Raw genomic sequence first — 15,530 nt, forward strand, 5'->3', positions numbered from 1 at the left:
TTGAGCCCAAACAGAAGTAGAATTTGATTCTCCAGTAGTGTCTTGGATAAATGAAACTCTATTTGCACAAAAAGTCGTTGAAGTTCGAAGAATTCAAATTCAATTTCGAATTTTCATACTAAATTTTCGAGCAAGGTGGGGAAGATTTATGAAATAATCACACTAAAAAGCTGGAAAAAGTTACTCAGTGCTTATAGAGCGATTAAATACTGGGCCAAAAACAGTAAACGTCATTGTTCTGTTTTTTTTTCTCACAACAATGTGAAGACCGTCACATTTTGATATTTGAGCACTTCGAAATTCGAACAGGATGTACCTCATCCACCTTGCGGAATTATCAAGAAGTAAGAAAGTCTCTTTTGAGCCCAAACAGAAGTAGATTTTTTTCTCCAATAGAGTCTTGGTTAAAATGTAAATGGAACTCTATTTGCACAAAAAGTCGTTGAAGTTCGAAGAATTCAAATTCAATTTCGAATTTTCACACTAAATTTTCGAACAAGGTGTGGAATATTTATCAAATATCACAATAAAAAGCTGGCAAAAGAGTTACTCAGTGATTAATGGAGTGATTAAATACTGGGGCAAGAACCGTAAACGTCATTGCTCTGTTTTTTCCTCACAACAATGTGAAGACCGTCACATTTTGACACTTGTGTACTTCGAAATTCGAATAGGATGTAACTTTCGCCACCTTGCGAAAGTATGAAGAAGTAAGAAAGTCTTTTTTTTTGGATCTCCGAATAGATTTTCGAATTTTGCAAGATCTGTACGGAAAGAATGAATCTTTCCGTACAGAAGTAGATCTTGAAAAATTCGAAAATCTATTTGAAGTTCCAAAAAAGAGACTTTCTTACTTCTTGATAATTCCGCAAGGTGGATGAGATACATCCTGTTCGAATTTCGAAGTTCTCAAGTGTCAAAATGTGACGGTCTTCACATTGTTGTGAGCAAAACAGCAGAACAACGACGCTTGCTGTTCTTGTCCTATTACTTAATTACTCCATAATCACTGAGTAACCCTTTTGACAGCTTTTTAGTGTGATATTTGATAAATTTTCCCCATATTGTTCGAAAATTTAATATGAAAATTCGAAATTGAATTTGAATTCTTCGAACATCAACGACTTTTTGTGAAAATAGAGTTCCATTTACCTTTCATCCAAGACACTATTGGAGAATCAAAAGCTACTTGTGATTAGGCTCAATGGCTCCGTTCAGTAATAACCTTTCGAAGAGACAAAGCCACTCCAAAGCCAAGCCAAACCCATTCCAAAATCTACCAGAAGCCTAAAGTGCAAGTTCACGTACTCGCCGCCTTAGAACTGATTGTTCTGCTATTTCAAATTTCGATATTCTTGACACTTCAATCGTCAACAATGTCAACAACAGTGTGCAGTTTGCTGCAAAAAGTAAATTTTTGTGTAGTTTTGTGGAAATTCAGAATGGCAGAACGTCTTAATTGCACTTTCACTCAAAGAAATATCCTTTTTAGGAACTTGCTCATTTGTGTAACTCGTCGGTTTAAACGTTCGAACTTCCAACGGGTTAGGTAAGTTCTCTCTGATATACCTTCGAATCGGTAAAGGAAAAATCTCTACCTTAGAGAGCTCTCAAATTGGGAAGGTTATTACTGAACGAGAGGAATCTTTATTTGAACAAAATCTCGTTGATGTTCGAAAATATCAAACCTTTATTACGAATTTTCAAAACTTAATCTTAGCACAACCCAGCGAGCACAAAAAGGCAGCGCTTACAGCATATTTTTGCTGAGTCAATCAACAAAAATATGATGACCGGTCAGCAGTTCTCGAACAAAAAGTGCCATCCAAATATATGGAAATGGCACTGTCCCGCGAAATTCGTTTTAAGGTTAGCAGAATTCAGCTAAAAATATATATCGTCTCCTCAAAATGAAACTGTCCTAAGTGCATTTAATTTGTCTCAGCATTTGTTGCTAATGACGCATTATGAAGCGTCGTTTGCTACGATCGCAGATACAAAGAAAATGCAGTTAGAACAGTTTCATTTTGAGGAGACGATATGTTTTCAGCTGAATTGAATTCGGTGGGAAGTGATGAGGACAATTTATAACGAAATCATCCTTGTTGCTTTCATTTTTCCTAAATAAAGCAAAAAAGACACTGGACTGTTCGAAATTCGAACAGGAAGAACGGCCACCATACGGACAAAACGAGTAGTAAAAATGATTTTTCTTTAGCTTCCGAACACAGTCTTCGCATTTTTAAACTCCAGCTGTGAATTAAGCAAATAGAATCGAATTATCAAACAAAATTTTCGAATAAAGTAGGGAAAAATACACGAAATATCACATTCAGAAGTTTATGAAAGCATAAGTGGTTATGAAGGAAATTTGTAATGAAATGAGTCTTGTTGCTCTGATTTTTCCAAAAGCAGACAAATTGGATATCCGAATCACTTCGAAGATCGAATAGGAAATCCTTCTGCTACTGCGAAAAAAAAACGAAAAGTAACAATACCTTTCTTTGACTTTCGAAACAGATTTTCGATTTTTTTTAAAGTGTTCGAAAGTTAAATGTTTAATGTTAGAAGTAATTCAAACTCAGTTTAGTTTCGGTCCCGAAAACATGTATAGTCCCGGGACCCCCTGTACTTCGAATTTCGGACAGGAAGTATTTCAACCACCACGCGGACGAAACAAGAATTACATATATTTTTTCATTGGCTTTTGAAACAGATCTTCGAATTATGTTCGAGTTGTCAATGAAGCAACAGACTTAGAGAATTCGACATAGTAATAACTTACACTTTCAGTGATATTTCCAATGGAAAAAAAATGTTACAGATTGCTTGATTTTTCCAGGAAAATTTTATCAATAGGTTATATGGGTTATAGACTTACAAGAAAACCATTCTGCAATAGAATGTCAAGGTCGCGTAAGAAAGTAGCAATAAACGTCTACAAATCGACAAGGAAACTATGTAGCAAAAATTAAATAAATTCAAAGAAAAATGTCTTTTCTTTGTTAAGGTCGAATGCTTTCGACCTTAGCATATTTACTACTCTACAACTTTTCCGAAAACCATTTTATTCTATCTCGAGAATATATGCTTTTCGAGTCATTTTCGAAAAGTTGAATTTGGGATATTTTAAAAAATATAACGGCAAAAATTTCCAGGCATATAGGATAATATGCATCATTTGGATTTTATCTTTATTACGATTGGTCGTAAAAGAAAGAAATACCCAAGGAATTAATTTTTATTGTAAATTTAATGCCCTATAACCTTGTCATAAGCCATATTTCCTTATCTTAATGACAAATGTGTCTTTCAATTAATTTTGCAAAAGCTTTTTTTGCCAAGAAAAGTCTACGATGGGTTAGAAAATACAAACTATAGAGACAAATGGTTAGAGTACAGAAATTTTACCTTTTTGATACCTTTAAGACTAATTTTTAAAGAAATAGTTTGTGATTTATTTGTCAAAGGGATGCTTCTCCATGTACTCTGAAAGGGAAGATTTTTAAAGGAGCCAACTCTTGATATTGTTAAAATTTTGCCTCCTTCACTGTTACCTTTACTGTTACTAAAAATCATATGCAGCAGATTTTGACAGTATTTTAGTAAATTGAATCAGTAGGAATGAACATTGATAAGTATTAAATAAAACAGGAAATCATAAATTTTCATTCCTTAATATTTAATTAAGGGAAATTTAAGAAATTGGAAAGAATATTCTGTTTTTCGGTGTAGTTTGAAGTGTTTTCTGATTAATATTGCACTATTTACGAACCAAAATAGTATATTTCACTACCTAAAATGAACTTTTTTTTATTGTAAGTACATTGGTTAGCATCATTAATCATGAATGCTGAAGGATAGTGAAATATTCTTATAAAAGAGATAATAAAGAAGTTATGACCACTTTTAAGTTTTTATTGAGCAAAATTGAATTTTTTAGTTATTTACCGATTGATGTATTTTTTAATGCCCATTTGGAACGCTTTACTGACTACTGTATTTGTGAAAAGTCTTCCAGTATTTCATTAAAGTTAGTCTCTTTTTGAACGTTAAAGAATACATACCCTCGAATTGTTTTTCTTTTAATCCTACGGAGTTTATCCTCTTCAATTGATATAAGGCAGTACAAAGATTGCATTAATGTGACAATTGTTAATTTAGGTGATGTTTAACTCTCATAAATGGATTATTTTATACAAATATCGTAAAAGTGTACTAAATTAAAGCATTATTCACTTGCTACGTTATTAAATATTTAACCCTGTAAAGTATTTCAATTTGTAGCATTAAATATTTAATTAAATGTGGGTAGAACATAAAGTCTAGCAAATTACCTCACAGGTTGTAATAAAAGCAAAAATATTTGTAGTCAGTAATATTGCATTTTCCCCAGTAAAAAATGTAAAATTGATCGGAAAACCAGCAGTTTATTTTTTTAATGCCATATTTGAGATGCCAAGATGGTTCAACCAGAGGAAAAGGGGGCACCTGCCTGACAAAAACGTACGAACAAATATTTGTAAGAGAACAAAAAATTTCTATCAAATGATCATCTTACGAACATTATGAAAAAGCAAAAATTTCTATGAATTTTTAGTGGGTTATATAATTTACGAGAATTTCGTAAGTCCTGAATAGGAATTTACAAACATTTACAAACAATTTTACGGTGCAGATTTTCAGTTGTCAAATCTGCATTATTTCGTAAAAAAGTTCGTAAACGTTTATCAATTTCCACTGGGGACTTACAAAATGTTCGTAAATCGTATAGCCCGCAAAAAAGTTTGTAAAAGTTTGTACTTCTTACATAAACATTATTGGTAACATGATCATGTTACGAGCATTTTTTTGTTTTTTTCTACAAATATTTGTTTGTACATTTTTGTTTGTACAAAAGTTCGTAAATTGTATAGCCAACAAAAAGTTTGTAAAAGTTTGTACTTCTTACACAAACATTGTTGGTAGCATGATCATTTACGAGCATTTTTTGTTCTTTTACAAATATTTCTTTGTACATTTTTGTTTATACAAAATGTTCGTAAATCGTATAGCCCACAAAAAAGTTCGTAAAAGTTTGTACTTCTTACATAAACATTGTTGGTAACATGATCATTTTACGATCATTTTTTGTTCTTTTACAAATATTTGTTTGTATATTTTTGTTTGTCTGGCAAAAATCTACTAACAAATGACAAAATTGTACAAAATTTTTACTGTGTATTTAGGAATAAAAGTTTGGAAAAGAACAAAAATGTTCGTCAAGTGATCATGTTACGAACAATGTTTGTGGAAAAATACAAACTTTTACGAACTTTTCATTGGCTATGTCATACGAGCATTTCGTTAGTTTCTAATGGAAATTCAGAAATATTTACGAAAAATTTTACGAAATTTACGAATTTTCTTTATAATAGAGTTCTCAAATAAGCGAAAAAAATATATGATGTGAGTAATAAAAAGGCGCGAAGCTGAGAAAAACAACGCAGAATGTATTTTTTAGTAATTCAAGTATGTGGCGATAAGTGGTTACAAAGCTGGCGAAAAGTAGTAAAATATGGCAGTGTAGTGGTCATTTTTGAATTGATAATAAGAAGTAGTCCATCGTTAAATTGAAGGACTTTTTCCGTCAAATCGTTGCTCTACCTGCCGATTTTACTCGGAGGTTTTTTGAATTGTAACGGTATATTCCAATATATTCAGAGAAAATCTGTAGATTTTCGGCAGAATTTCTGCCGAAGAATTTTCTTGTCCATTACTTCACAAAAAATATTGTTGATTTATGAAGAAACTGTAGAAGTTATAAAGAAAAAAGGTATGTTCTGCTTAACAAGCATTACTAATTAAACATTTTAGATAACTAAAAAGATGCGAGTAAAAAAAAACACGAAATTTAGGTCGACACTCTGCTTAAAGTTTTTACTTCACTCTTCTTTACTTATAACACGGCGTCGCAGAATTCTTTATTTTATATAAACACTATGAAATCACTAAGAGAATCACTCTATTGATTTTTGTAATAAACTTCAGTGAAAAATATTCCATCTTTTCTGACACAGCTGTCTGGAAAGTCTGGAATGTAGAAAAATCTACGGAAAATCGGCAAAATATCTACAGAAATTCGTCAGAGTATGGTCCAGGATTCGTCAGAAAATCTGCAAAAACTTTCTGACGAACTTTGTCCCAAGCCCAAATAAAATTCGTAGGAATATCTACAGATTTATCGGAAGATTTTCGGCAGAAGTGTAGATATTTTCTGCAGAAATCTTAAAGATATCTGACAAAATTATTTGACAGGTTAGTTGACGAATCTATAGCCAATGTATCTAATACGGGCTTCAGACCTAATACTTAGACTTATGGCTCCGTTCAGCAATAACCTTTCGAAGAGACAAAGCCTTCCAAAGCCAAGCCAAACTCATTCGAAAGTCTACCGGAAGCCTAAACTGCAAGTACACGTACTCGCCGCTTTAGCGCTGACTGTTCTGCCATGTCGAATTTCGATATTCTTTACACTTCAATCGTCAACAATGTCAACAACAGTGTGCAAAAGCTTGCTGTAAAAAGTGAATTCTGTGTAGTTTTGTGGAATTTAAGGATGACAGAACGTTCTAATTCTAATTGCAATTTTATTAACCCATTCAGTCAATGTACCAGAAATACTTGAGATAGAATGTTCATATTTTGGGATTAGTTTCCTACAGATTAATAGATGAATTTTTTGAAAAGAAAAAAAATTACCTATTATGGGAGCGCGAGGAGCCTCTGTCAAACACACGTCTTAACAGTCACTGAATTTAAATTCTGTGCATTACAGTAGACTCTCTCTCAATCGGGAATATGGGGCAAAATGTCATCCGGTTTAGCGATAGAATTGAGCATCAAAGCCTTTGTAAATTCTACAAAAAGCGCTCAATTATAAAGAATCACGATAAAATAGGAAGAACGACAGCGAATTTGAGCAAATTAGCTTCATAATTAAACGTGAAAATTGTCAAATAAATTTGTCGCCCGATTGAAAAAGAGCCGATTGAGTGAGAGTCTACTGTAATTCATTACAAACTCTATTGGTTTAGATAGAGTAACTATCCAAGAAAACAAATTGGCAACCAGAATTTAAATCAGGAAAGAACAAAGAGGCCAATTTTAATAAATTCGACGGGATGTCGAATTTTCCGTCCGCCATTTTGAGCAAAAATTTTGCATGACCTTCCGCGAAGCAAGAGAACAATAACAAAATGTATTTTCATCTCTGTCGGACTATTTTTCCCAAGTAATTGAAGAACTAAAGTAACTAAAAATCCATTCCCGACAGCAATTCGAGTATCAGTTGCCCAGGAATAAATCATCTAAAATCACTGAATTTGCGTATGATGTATAACACCATGGTAAGGAATGGGTTAAGATAAATGTCCATTTCATGAATTTACTCACTTATGTGTAACTCGTCCTTTTAAACGTTCGAAATTCCAACGGCTTTTTAGGTAAGTTCTCTCTGATTTACCTTCGAATCGGTAAAGGAAAAACCTCTACCGGAGAGAGATCTCAAATCGGGAAGGTTTATTACTGAACGAGAGAATTGAGTGCAAAAAAAATATTGGATTCTGAAAAGTCAATAAAATTAGTTGGTTGCTTTTTAGGATTTTGACACCTTCGTGAATTGGGCTAAATATCTGGTCTAAAGACCGCTTAAGTAACCTTAGGTCAAATTTAAGTTACTCTGCAATGAGGGTTCAAAAATTGTAATTAAATTAACTTTACTTTTTCTTAACCACCCTTTCTCATTTAAACGAAGTTTTTATGATGATTTAATAAACATTGTAATATCTAGAATCAATTTAATCTCAAATATTTCATATTTAATTTCATCTGCACTGTGTATCGTCCCTAATACTGCCGTCTTGGCATAATAATAACTATGAATAATTCTTATGAAGATGGTAATGTATTTTGAACGAAAATCTCCCAGAACTTTGGCTATATAGAAAAAACTTGTGCAAAAGAAAATCGAAATAAAAATCCACAAGGAATCATTAAATTCCCCCAAGAAGAAGAAAAAGAAGAGAAAAGAAATGAGGACAGAAACTTATAAATGGAGAGCCCATTACATAATCACACAGCACTTTCTGGAGCGTGTGCTATCGCTTACAACATCCCCAGTGATTCCACTAAACTTTGCTGGAGTACTCTGAAGACTCGGTGATGACACGAGGGACAATTCCACGGCAGGTGATTGTCCAACAGTACTTCCGGCTCCCGTGAGACTCTGAGTGGTGAGAATAGATCCATTCTCCGGACTTCCGCTGCTCCTGGACTGAGCCCGATGCTTCTTCAGGTCAGCCAATGTTCCTGCGATGGAGTGATCTACAGTGTGAGCATCTTTAGATTCGCGTTCAGTTTATTTTTCGTGGTTTATTCACCGCGGTTTTTGATGGATTTAGTTTTGGTTTGATTTTTTTATTTTTTTTTTTTTTTTTTGGTTTTTTTGAGTAAGCATTTGGGGGTAAAAGAGGAAAAGTAAATTTCATGCATAATTCATTAATTATACAATTATAATATATATATATATCAAAAATGCATAATGAGTATGATTGAAATCATCGAGAGATAAAAGTGATAAAAGGTAGAGTTTATTTTATGTTCAACACAATTTGCATTTTTCAATAATTTCCATTGAATTTAATTTCTCATTTCTGCACCTCGGGTTCATGAAATGTTTTTTTTAGTACAAATGAAATATTGTTGAACGAGAATTTTCAGGATATTTCGCCTGTATCGAAGTTTTATTCAAAAAAAAAATATAATAAAAACGCAAAATGAATATTCATTTAAATGCACTTCAAAGAAAATTTGTGAAATATTCTACTTTTGATGATGCTTTTAACAGTCTTTTTTTTTAGTTTTTAGTATATTGTTCAGAATGAATAGATGCATATAACAGAGAAATTAGAATTTGCATTTATAAGCTTCATTCAAATATTTCTAAGCAGAAAGAGTGCTCTTATTTCAGAGCTTTGTGAATTTTTTTATTAATTAGGTCAAGTTTTTTTTTAACCTTTTTTATTTGCATTTAAATAATTAAAATGCGATCTCATGGAAAATTTATGAATTCTTAAAATATAATTAAATAAAATATAAATTAATGAATTAAAACTTTATTTAGAAATTAATTTTCACGAAAGAAGTAAATAAAGTGAATGAATGTCTCCTGGAAAGTCTCATAGCTCATATACTGATACAATCGATAATATTTTCGATTACCTAAAATAACCGTCCTTTACCTAGAGCCCTTGAGTTATAATTTTGTCTGTTGTATAGAATTCATACGGTTTGAGATAAGAACCAGCAGTCTTCGCGGAACCTAACAAAATGTATTTTTTTTTAATATTCAAAAGATGTGCCGAAAGTAGAACTTATAATTTAAATAAACTAAAATGTAGCTGTGTTACTTCTTAAAGGCAAAAAATCAAATGAGCAAAAGTGTTGTCCTGGGCCCTAGAATATCCAATTATTCGCTCACAGGAGCCCAGACCTCGGAGCTTCATGCTCCCGATTGTTCCCGATTGGGGATGTAAATGAAAATTATGTTGATAGTCCCCCGATCGATTTAAAGAAGAAGCTCAACATTTATGTATGTTTCACATAAGTTTTAAAAGATATTTTCTCAGAAATTTTTACGAAATTTGCTATAGGGGAAATGCTCATAATTTTGTCCAGTTTCTTATTTTGGACACTTTGAGGATAACATTGGACACTAAAAATAAATTGATTAAAATGATGGATTTTTATTCCAATATTTGATAAATAATGAATTCTATCTAAATATTTGTTCTTTTTGGAAGATTTTGACACTAAATACGTTAAAATTTGAATATGATTTGAGTTGAAATTGCTTTGTTGAAAATTCAGTGTGAGAAATTGCTTACGAGAAACATGACAGAACTTCGTGGCTTACTTCAGTCTTATTTAGTTTTGGTGAAGTACTAACAAAGTTTGTTCGCTGTTTTTGAGTGATATTATTGAATATTCATTGAATATTGTGTTGATTCACGTTACTGATGATTTGTACATTTGACCTGAAGTGAGATTTGCCTTGTGAATTATATTTTTCGTGTGAAAAATGGGAAATTTTTTAAGACATTCACCAGTGAGGTGATGATTCTTATTTTGGACAGGTGTTTTTTTCACGAAATTTCGTGATGTTTTAGCTTTTGTGATGACTGGGTTGGACAAATGCCTGGAGAAACAAAGGAGCATCATCTCTACGAAAGAGATGTAGCGAGAAATGCCTTGAAAGGCTCCCGGAAAGGTCAGGGAATGAGCGAATCCGCACGTACTTGGAGCACCGAAGTCAACTCACTTTAATGAATGATATGGAAAGTTTCCGGGCTTCTTGTCACATTCTACGTTTCCCTTACATAAACAGGAAAATGACTTGGTAAGATTGGTACATAAAATGAAGAACAATGGGCATCCTATTGAGGCGGATTAGCTGTCCAAATTTACAGCCAAGTTGGCCAAATTAATAAACAAGTTGTCCAAAATAAGAGCCAAAGTCACCTCTACTTATCAATTCATTTTTAAACGTATTAAAACTAATTTTAATAAAAATAAGACGATAAATAGCTTGCTAAGTTTCTAAACAACCCTTCTGAAAAGAGAGTAACAAAAAAAGTCAATTAGTATAGAAAATATCGCACTTCAAACTTGGAACTTCGATGCTTATAAGCAGACCGTCCAAAATTATGAGCACTTCCCCTAATGATCAGCGCACAACAACTTTTGTTTGTAAACATGTTTTCAAAATTTCCCATGTGATTGAGCGAGATATGACTAGATCTAAATGTCAAAACATCGGATTTTGGATGTCAAAATTTATTTGGAATGTCAAAAACATGTTTTCTGACATTCCAAATTATTCCAAAATTACCCCATAGCACCCCTCTTTCTTTTTCTTTTGAAAAATAAATATATTTCATTCAAACCAAATATGTGGTTAGGGTTGTGCCTGGGGTTCTTGTAGCATTAAATAAGTAACATAAAAAATTGAACGGTTATTAGACTATAGGATGGGAATATTCTAGTTTATTTTATAAAAGCCATTTGATAATTCCGGAGATATTAACAATGATGAGAAATAAATTAATCATTACAGTGTAGATTGCTCAATTTTATTTTCCAAAGCATTTCACTGTAGTCATAAATAATAAATCGACATCTTGTAATTGCTAACTTCTTCCTCCGGTAAAAACTTTATAACTTTCATAATTATTCATGAATTAAATTAAACATTTACCGGAGTCATTCATTACAACTTTATTATAACTCTTAAATGATAAATATTCTCCTCATAATATTATCCCCATAACTTATTTTGATGTTAATTTTGGATAAAACATTTGTTTAAAATGACATATTTGAGCTCTGAACAAATTTAAAGAACAGATTCCCATCTAAATTTCTGTAGAGCTAAAACGGAAACATTTTCCTGGTTTAGCAAGTTGTCTTGTCTCTCTTCAATTCAACACATTAATGTCCCTTCATAACAATGAATGCTAGCGAAAATTGGATAACTTCATCTACCATCATCTACCTTCCTCCCTTTTATTCCTCGACGAATGAGTTGGTACTGGGCCAAAAATGGGTCAAAATTGTGGCATGTGAAATGAGTGAAAATACTCACCAAATAGCACTGTGACTTGGACGTTTATCTTTCCATTCTCATTGCTGGCCGTATAAATTTCCGTAGCAGTCAAATCAGCCGAACTTGCTGCACTGTTTCGCTGCGATGCCAATGCATTATTGTTCACTAGCATCTTTTTACTGTCCTCCTGCATGTAGCCCAAACTACTCATCTCATTGTCCTTGCCCTCTGGCGAACGACGATTATGGGATGCCGTTGGAGAGCCATCAATATGATTGGGATTTGTGCTAATGGATGACTGCGCTGTACTGAATCCCATTTGCGTGCCATAGCTCAAATTGCTCTGAGGATATCGAGTATTGTTGTTGGTGCCATTTCCAGGTGCTGCTCCATTCTGCTGCACACTACCATTGTTATTGTGGTGGCAATTGTTATTAGCAGGACGTAGGGAGGACGGAGCCGATGATTCTGAGGCCAGTGATAGTGGTTCATGTGTCCCATCGGTTGTCGTGTATCCCTAAAAAGACATTAAAAAATTTTAAAGTTGTCACGAATTTAAGCATTAGCGTAAGTGTGCCAATTCCGGCCAGCTTGCAATTTCGGCCACCTTTTTTGTTCCTCGAATTTCCATGAACTTTTAGATTTTACGTACTCTAGAGATTATACAATGCAAAAGAATAACAAAAAATGTACCTTCGACAAACGAGATGACGTGAAAAAGATATTGGAAGAATTCCCGAAGGGCAAGGAACTATGAGAATAAAGGTGGCCGAAATAGGGCACCAAAGCTATGTCTATATTTTTATTCATTTTAAAATGTATTAAGAATGATTTTAGAGTAAATAAAGACGGTAAACTCTTTACAAGGTTCCAAGCAACACTCTTTAAGAAGAAAGAATAAAAAAAAAATCAATTTGTATTTAAAATATTACATTTCAAACTTGAGACTTTGACGCTTGCATGAAAATATTCCAAAAATTGGCACACTTACCCTATATCTATTCACTTTAAATTGCATTGGGATTCCTATATTCAGAATTGATAATGAGCAGAACGTGCTCTTATTCATAATTAATCAATTTAGCACTTAATTTGTAGGTAAATCTTAAATATCATTAAATTAATTTGCGGAATTTGTGTCTTCATGATCAATCTGTGCAGAATTTCTCCTTTGATTTTGACCTTCTTATCTTAAGAGCTCTAAAATTTCAAAGAACATTGATAACAATTATTGCTACACTGAGAATAAAAAGAGGGCGAAAATTGGTTAATTTGTTGACCATAAAGGTCATCTTTGGTCAAAAAAAAGACCTTCTGGTGACTTTCCATTAGAAGTTGTCTCCTTTGGATCACTGAATTACTTTTTTTTGTTCTTTGTGTAAGTTCTTTCGTTTTCACATCCTTTGGGACTCTGAGTACCATAGTGCCGATGACTTTGCACGTTTGCTTTTCGTAAGCGTGCTTAAACATATTCTAATTACTATCCTTAAGTGCTAAAATTAAGGAACAGCTTATGAACTATTAGATACACTGGAAAACATTTTTTTTTTGACTTATTTAGAATAGATAAATTCCGATTCTTGTCTATGATTATAATAAGGATCTCCAAATCTAGAATATCTTCTTTTGCAGGAGTTCGACTAATTCCTGAGCTAAGATTTTAATTAAAATAAATCAAATGAGTATAGGGGAAGTGTGCCAAATTTCGGCCAGGTTCTAACTTCGGCCACTTTGAGTATAATTTCGGCCATGGAAATTAATTAATTAAAATTATGTATGTTATATTCGAATAGTCAATGAGTTCATTTTTCTTTTAAATATCTGTTCATTGTAGGATGTATTAACACAAAGACCGTTAAATTTTAGGTATAATTTGAATTTAAATTGCGTTGTAAAAACCAGGGGCATGATATTTCCTATGTTTCTCATATGTTTCTAGCGTGCCGAAAAAAACTTTTGAGTTTATTAGCTGTTTTCTGTCATTGTAGAATGAATTAGCAAATAATGCTAATACAATATAAAAGAAAATTTATTAACAAAAAGGCAATCGAAAACCCTAAATTGGCAATCTACGTAGTTTTGAAGATATCTCGTGAAATGTGTACGAAAACAGGAAAAAATTTACACTAAAACCGGTCGCATTTTTCAGAGATAATGTCACCCCCTGGGTAAAAACTCAGTGTGGAAAGAGTCTTACAAAAAATGGGACAGATCGATTGTGTTTCCAGCAGTCTTACGATTTGTGGTGAAGTGCAAAAGGTTTTCCTTCAGTGTTTTTCATTAAAATTGACTAGTTTTCATTAAATATTGTTTCTGTTTATGTTAATCAATCTTTAAATTTCGGGTGAAATTTCCCAGCTGGATCCTGTATTTCGCGTAAAAAAGTATATAGGGTGGAATCTACACTTATGGATGTTATATACACTTATGGACAACGCAAAAATCTTAAGTTATTACACTAAACAGATTTCGAAAATCAAAAAAAGTGTTAATTACAACATAAACTAATAATTTTATAACTTTTCGAAATCTGTTTTACGTAAAATCTTAAGATTTTTTCACTCTGTCCATAAGTGTATAGCATCCATAAGTGTAGACTCCACCCTACCTTGTGAGCGTCTCTCCGGTGAGGTAGTGTTGCCTATTCCGGCAAAATCTTTTGCTTTCCTAAATTTCTTATTCATTTTGTGTTTTTTTTTCGATTTCTGAATTCTACAATATCCAGAGAAAAAAACCATCGTTTTTATGAAAAAGATGATGTGGAAAAGGCCTTGGAAGAGTTCAGGAAGGGCAAATTGCTACGGGAATCTGCGCGTAAATTTCAGATGCTACTCTTCAGGTCTTCAGGACAAATTACACGGAAGATCTCTAGGCTTGTGGGTCATATAAACGCATTAAACTAAATATTAAACTCGTTCCGTTTGACGTTTTGAAATTTTCGATCCGTTGCGTTACAAAAGGTGGTCAGAAAAAAGGTGGCCGGTATTTCATTCAAAGTGGCCGGAATACTGCCCAAAGCAATGTTCATATTTTTTATTAATTTTTCAATATTTTAGGAAGTGATTTAAAGAAAACAAAGATGATAAACTAGTTTTCAAGCTTCCACACAACCCTTTCGAAAAGGAAGTAACCGAAGTAACAAAAAATATCAATATGAATTAAAAATATTGCATTTCAAACTTAGGACTTCTGTGCTTATATGCAACTATGCCGAAATTTGGCACACTTACCCTACTTCAAATATGTTTTCGTATTGGTAAATTATATTCTATATTTAAACCTTTTAGAGATTGATAGTAATTTGTGAAGTTTTGGCTAAAATAGCTAAAAATCATTATAGAACACATTCGTTGCCATTAAAATTTGGCTGTGAGTGACAATGCAATTTGCAAAACTAATAGGGATACTTTTGAAATATCCCTAGCTAAACAACATTTCATTCTGCAACGACAGATGGAAGGAATCAAGGGGGTATTTAGGAGTGTAAATCAATAAATTCCTGTCTTACACCTTCATGGTTTGATGTGGTTATACACCATCACAATTTCTGACCATCATTTTATGTCTAACCATGTGATGCATCTTCTCGTTTGAGTGAGTGGAAACCCTCATTGTCAAATTGATTAATTTGCCCCAGAAAGTTCAAACCTTTACCCAAGGAATTTGCCAAAGACAAAAGGAGAGCTTTCGCATGGTTTCAATGTATCTATTCTATACAATATCGATATGCTTTTAGCCCTTTTTGCCAATTAAATTTCAATTAAACGTCTTTTCCTTTTGGTTTTATTTACAATATCGCTTTAAATCTAAAAGGATACCACGACTTTGTAGAAAAGAAATCCATTAAAGCTTTTTCATCATTTTCATCACTTTACGATCAAAACAA

The 15,530-nt window shown here is 32.8% G+C and overlaps 1 protein-coding gene across 5 annotated transcripts in view; it reads right to left on the reverse strand.

Annotated features, from left to right (window-relative positions):
• Positions 1-7,823: 7,823 nt before the first annotated feature.
• LOC129803098 (protein phosphatase 1 regulatory subunit 16A) overlaps positions 7,824-15,530 on the reverse strand; it is a 74,786-nt gene continuing 67,079 nt past the window's right edge. For 2 of the 5 annotated variants that reach the window (XM_055849441.1, XM_055849442.1), the window contains exons 8-9: positions 11,684-12,161; positions 7,824-8,349 (exon numbers count right to left, since the gene is read on the reverse strand). In XM_055849441.1, coding sequence (XP_055705416.1) covers positions 8,105-8,349; positions 11,684-12,161 — 723 coding nt within the window. In that variant the 3' untranslated portion in view covers positions 7,824-8,104. Of the gene's footprint in view, positions 8,380-11,683; positions 12,162-15,530 lie in introns of all 5 variants that reach the window. The other 3 variants (XM_055849438.1, XM_055849439.1, XM_055849440.1) reach the window with 2 other exon arrangements.

Source organism: Phlebotomus papatasi, chromosome 2, assembly GCF_024763615.1.
Source record: "Phlebotomus papatasi isolate M1 chromosome 2, Ppap_2.1, whole genome shotgun sequence".
Taxonomy (NCBI): domain Eukaryota; kingdom Metazoa; phylum Arthropoda; class Insecta; order Diptera; family Psychodidae; genus Phlebotomus; species Phlebotomus papatasi.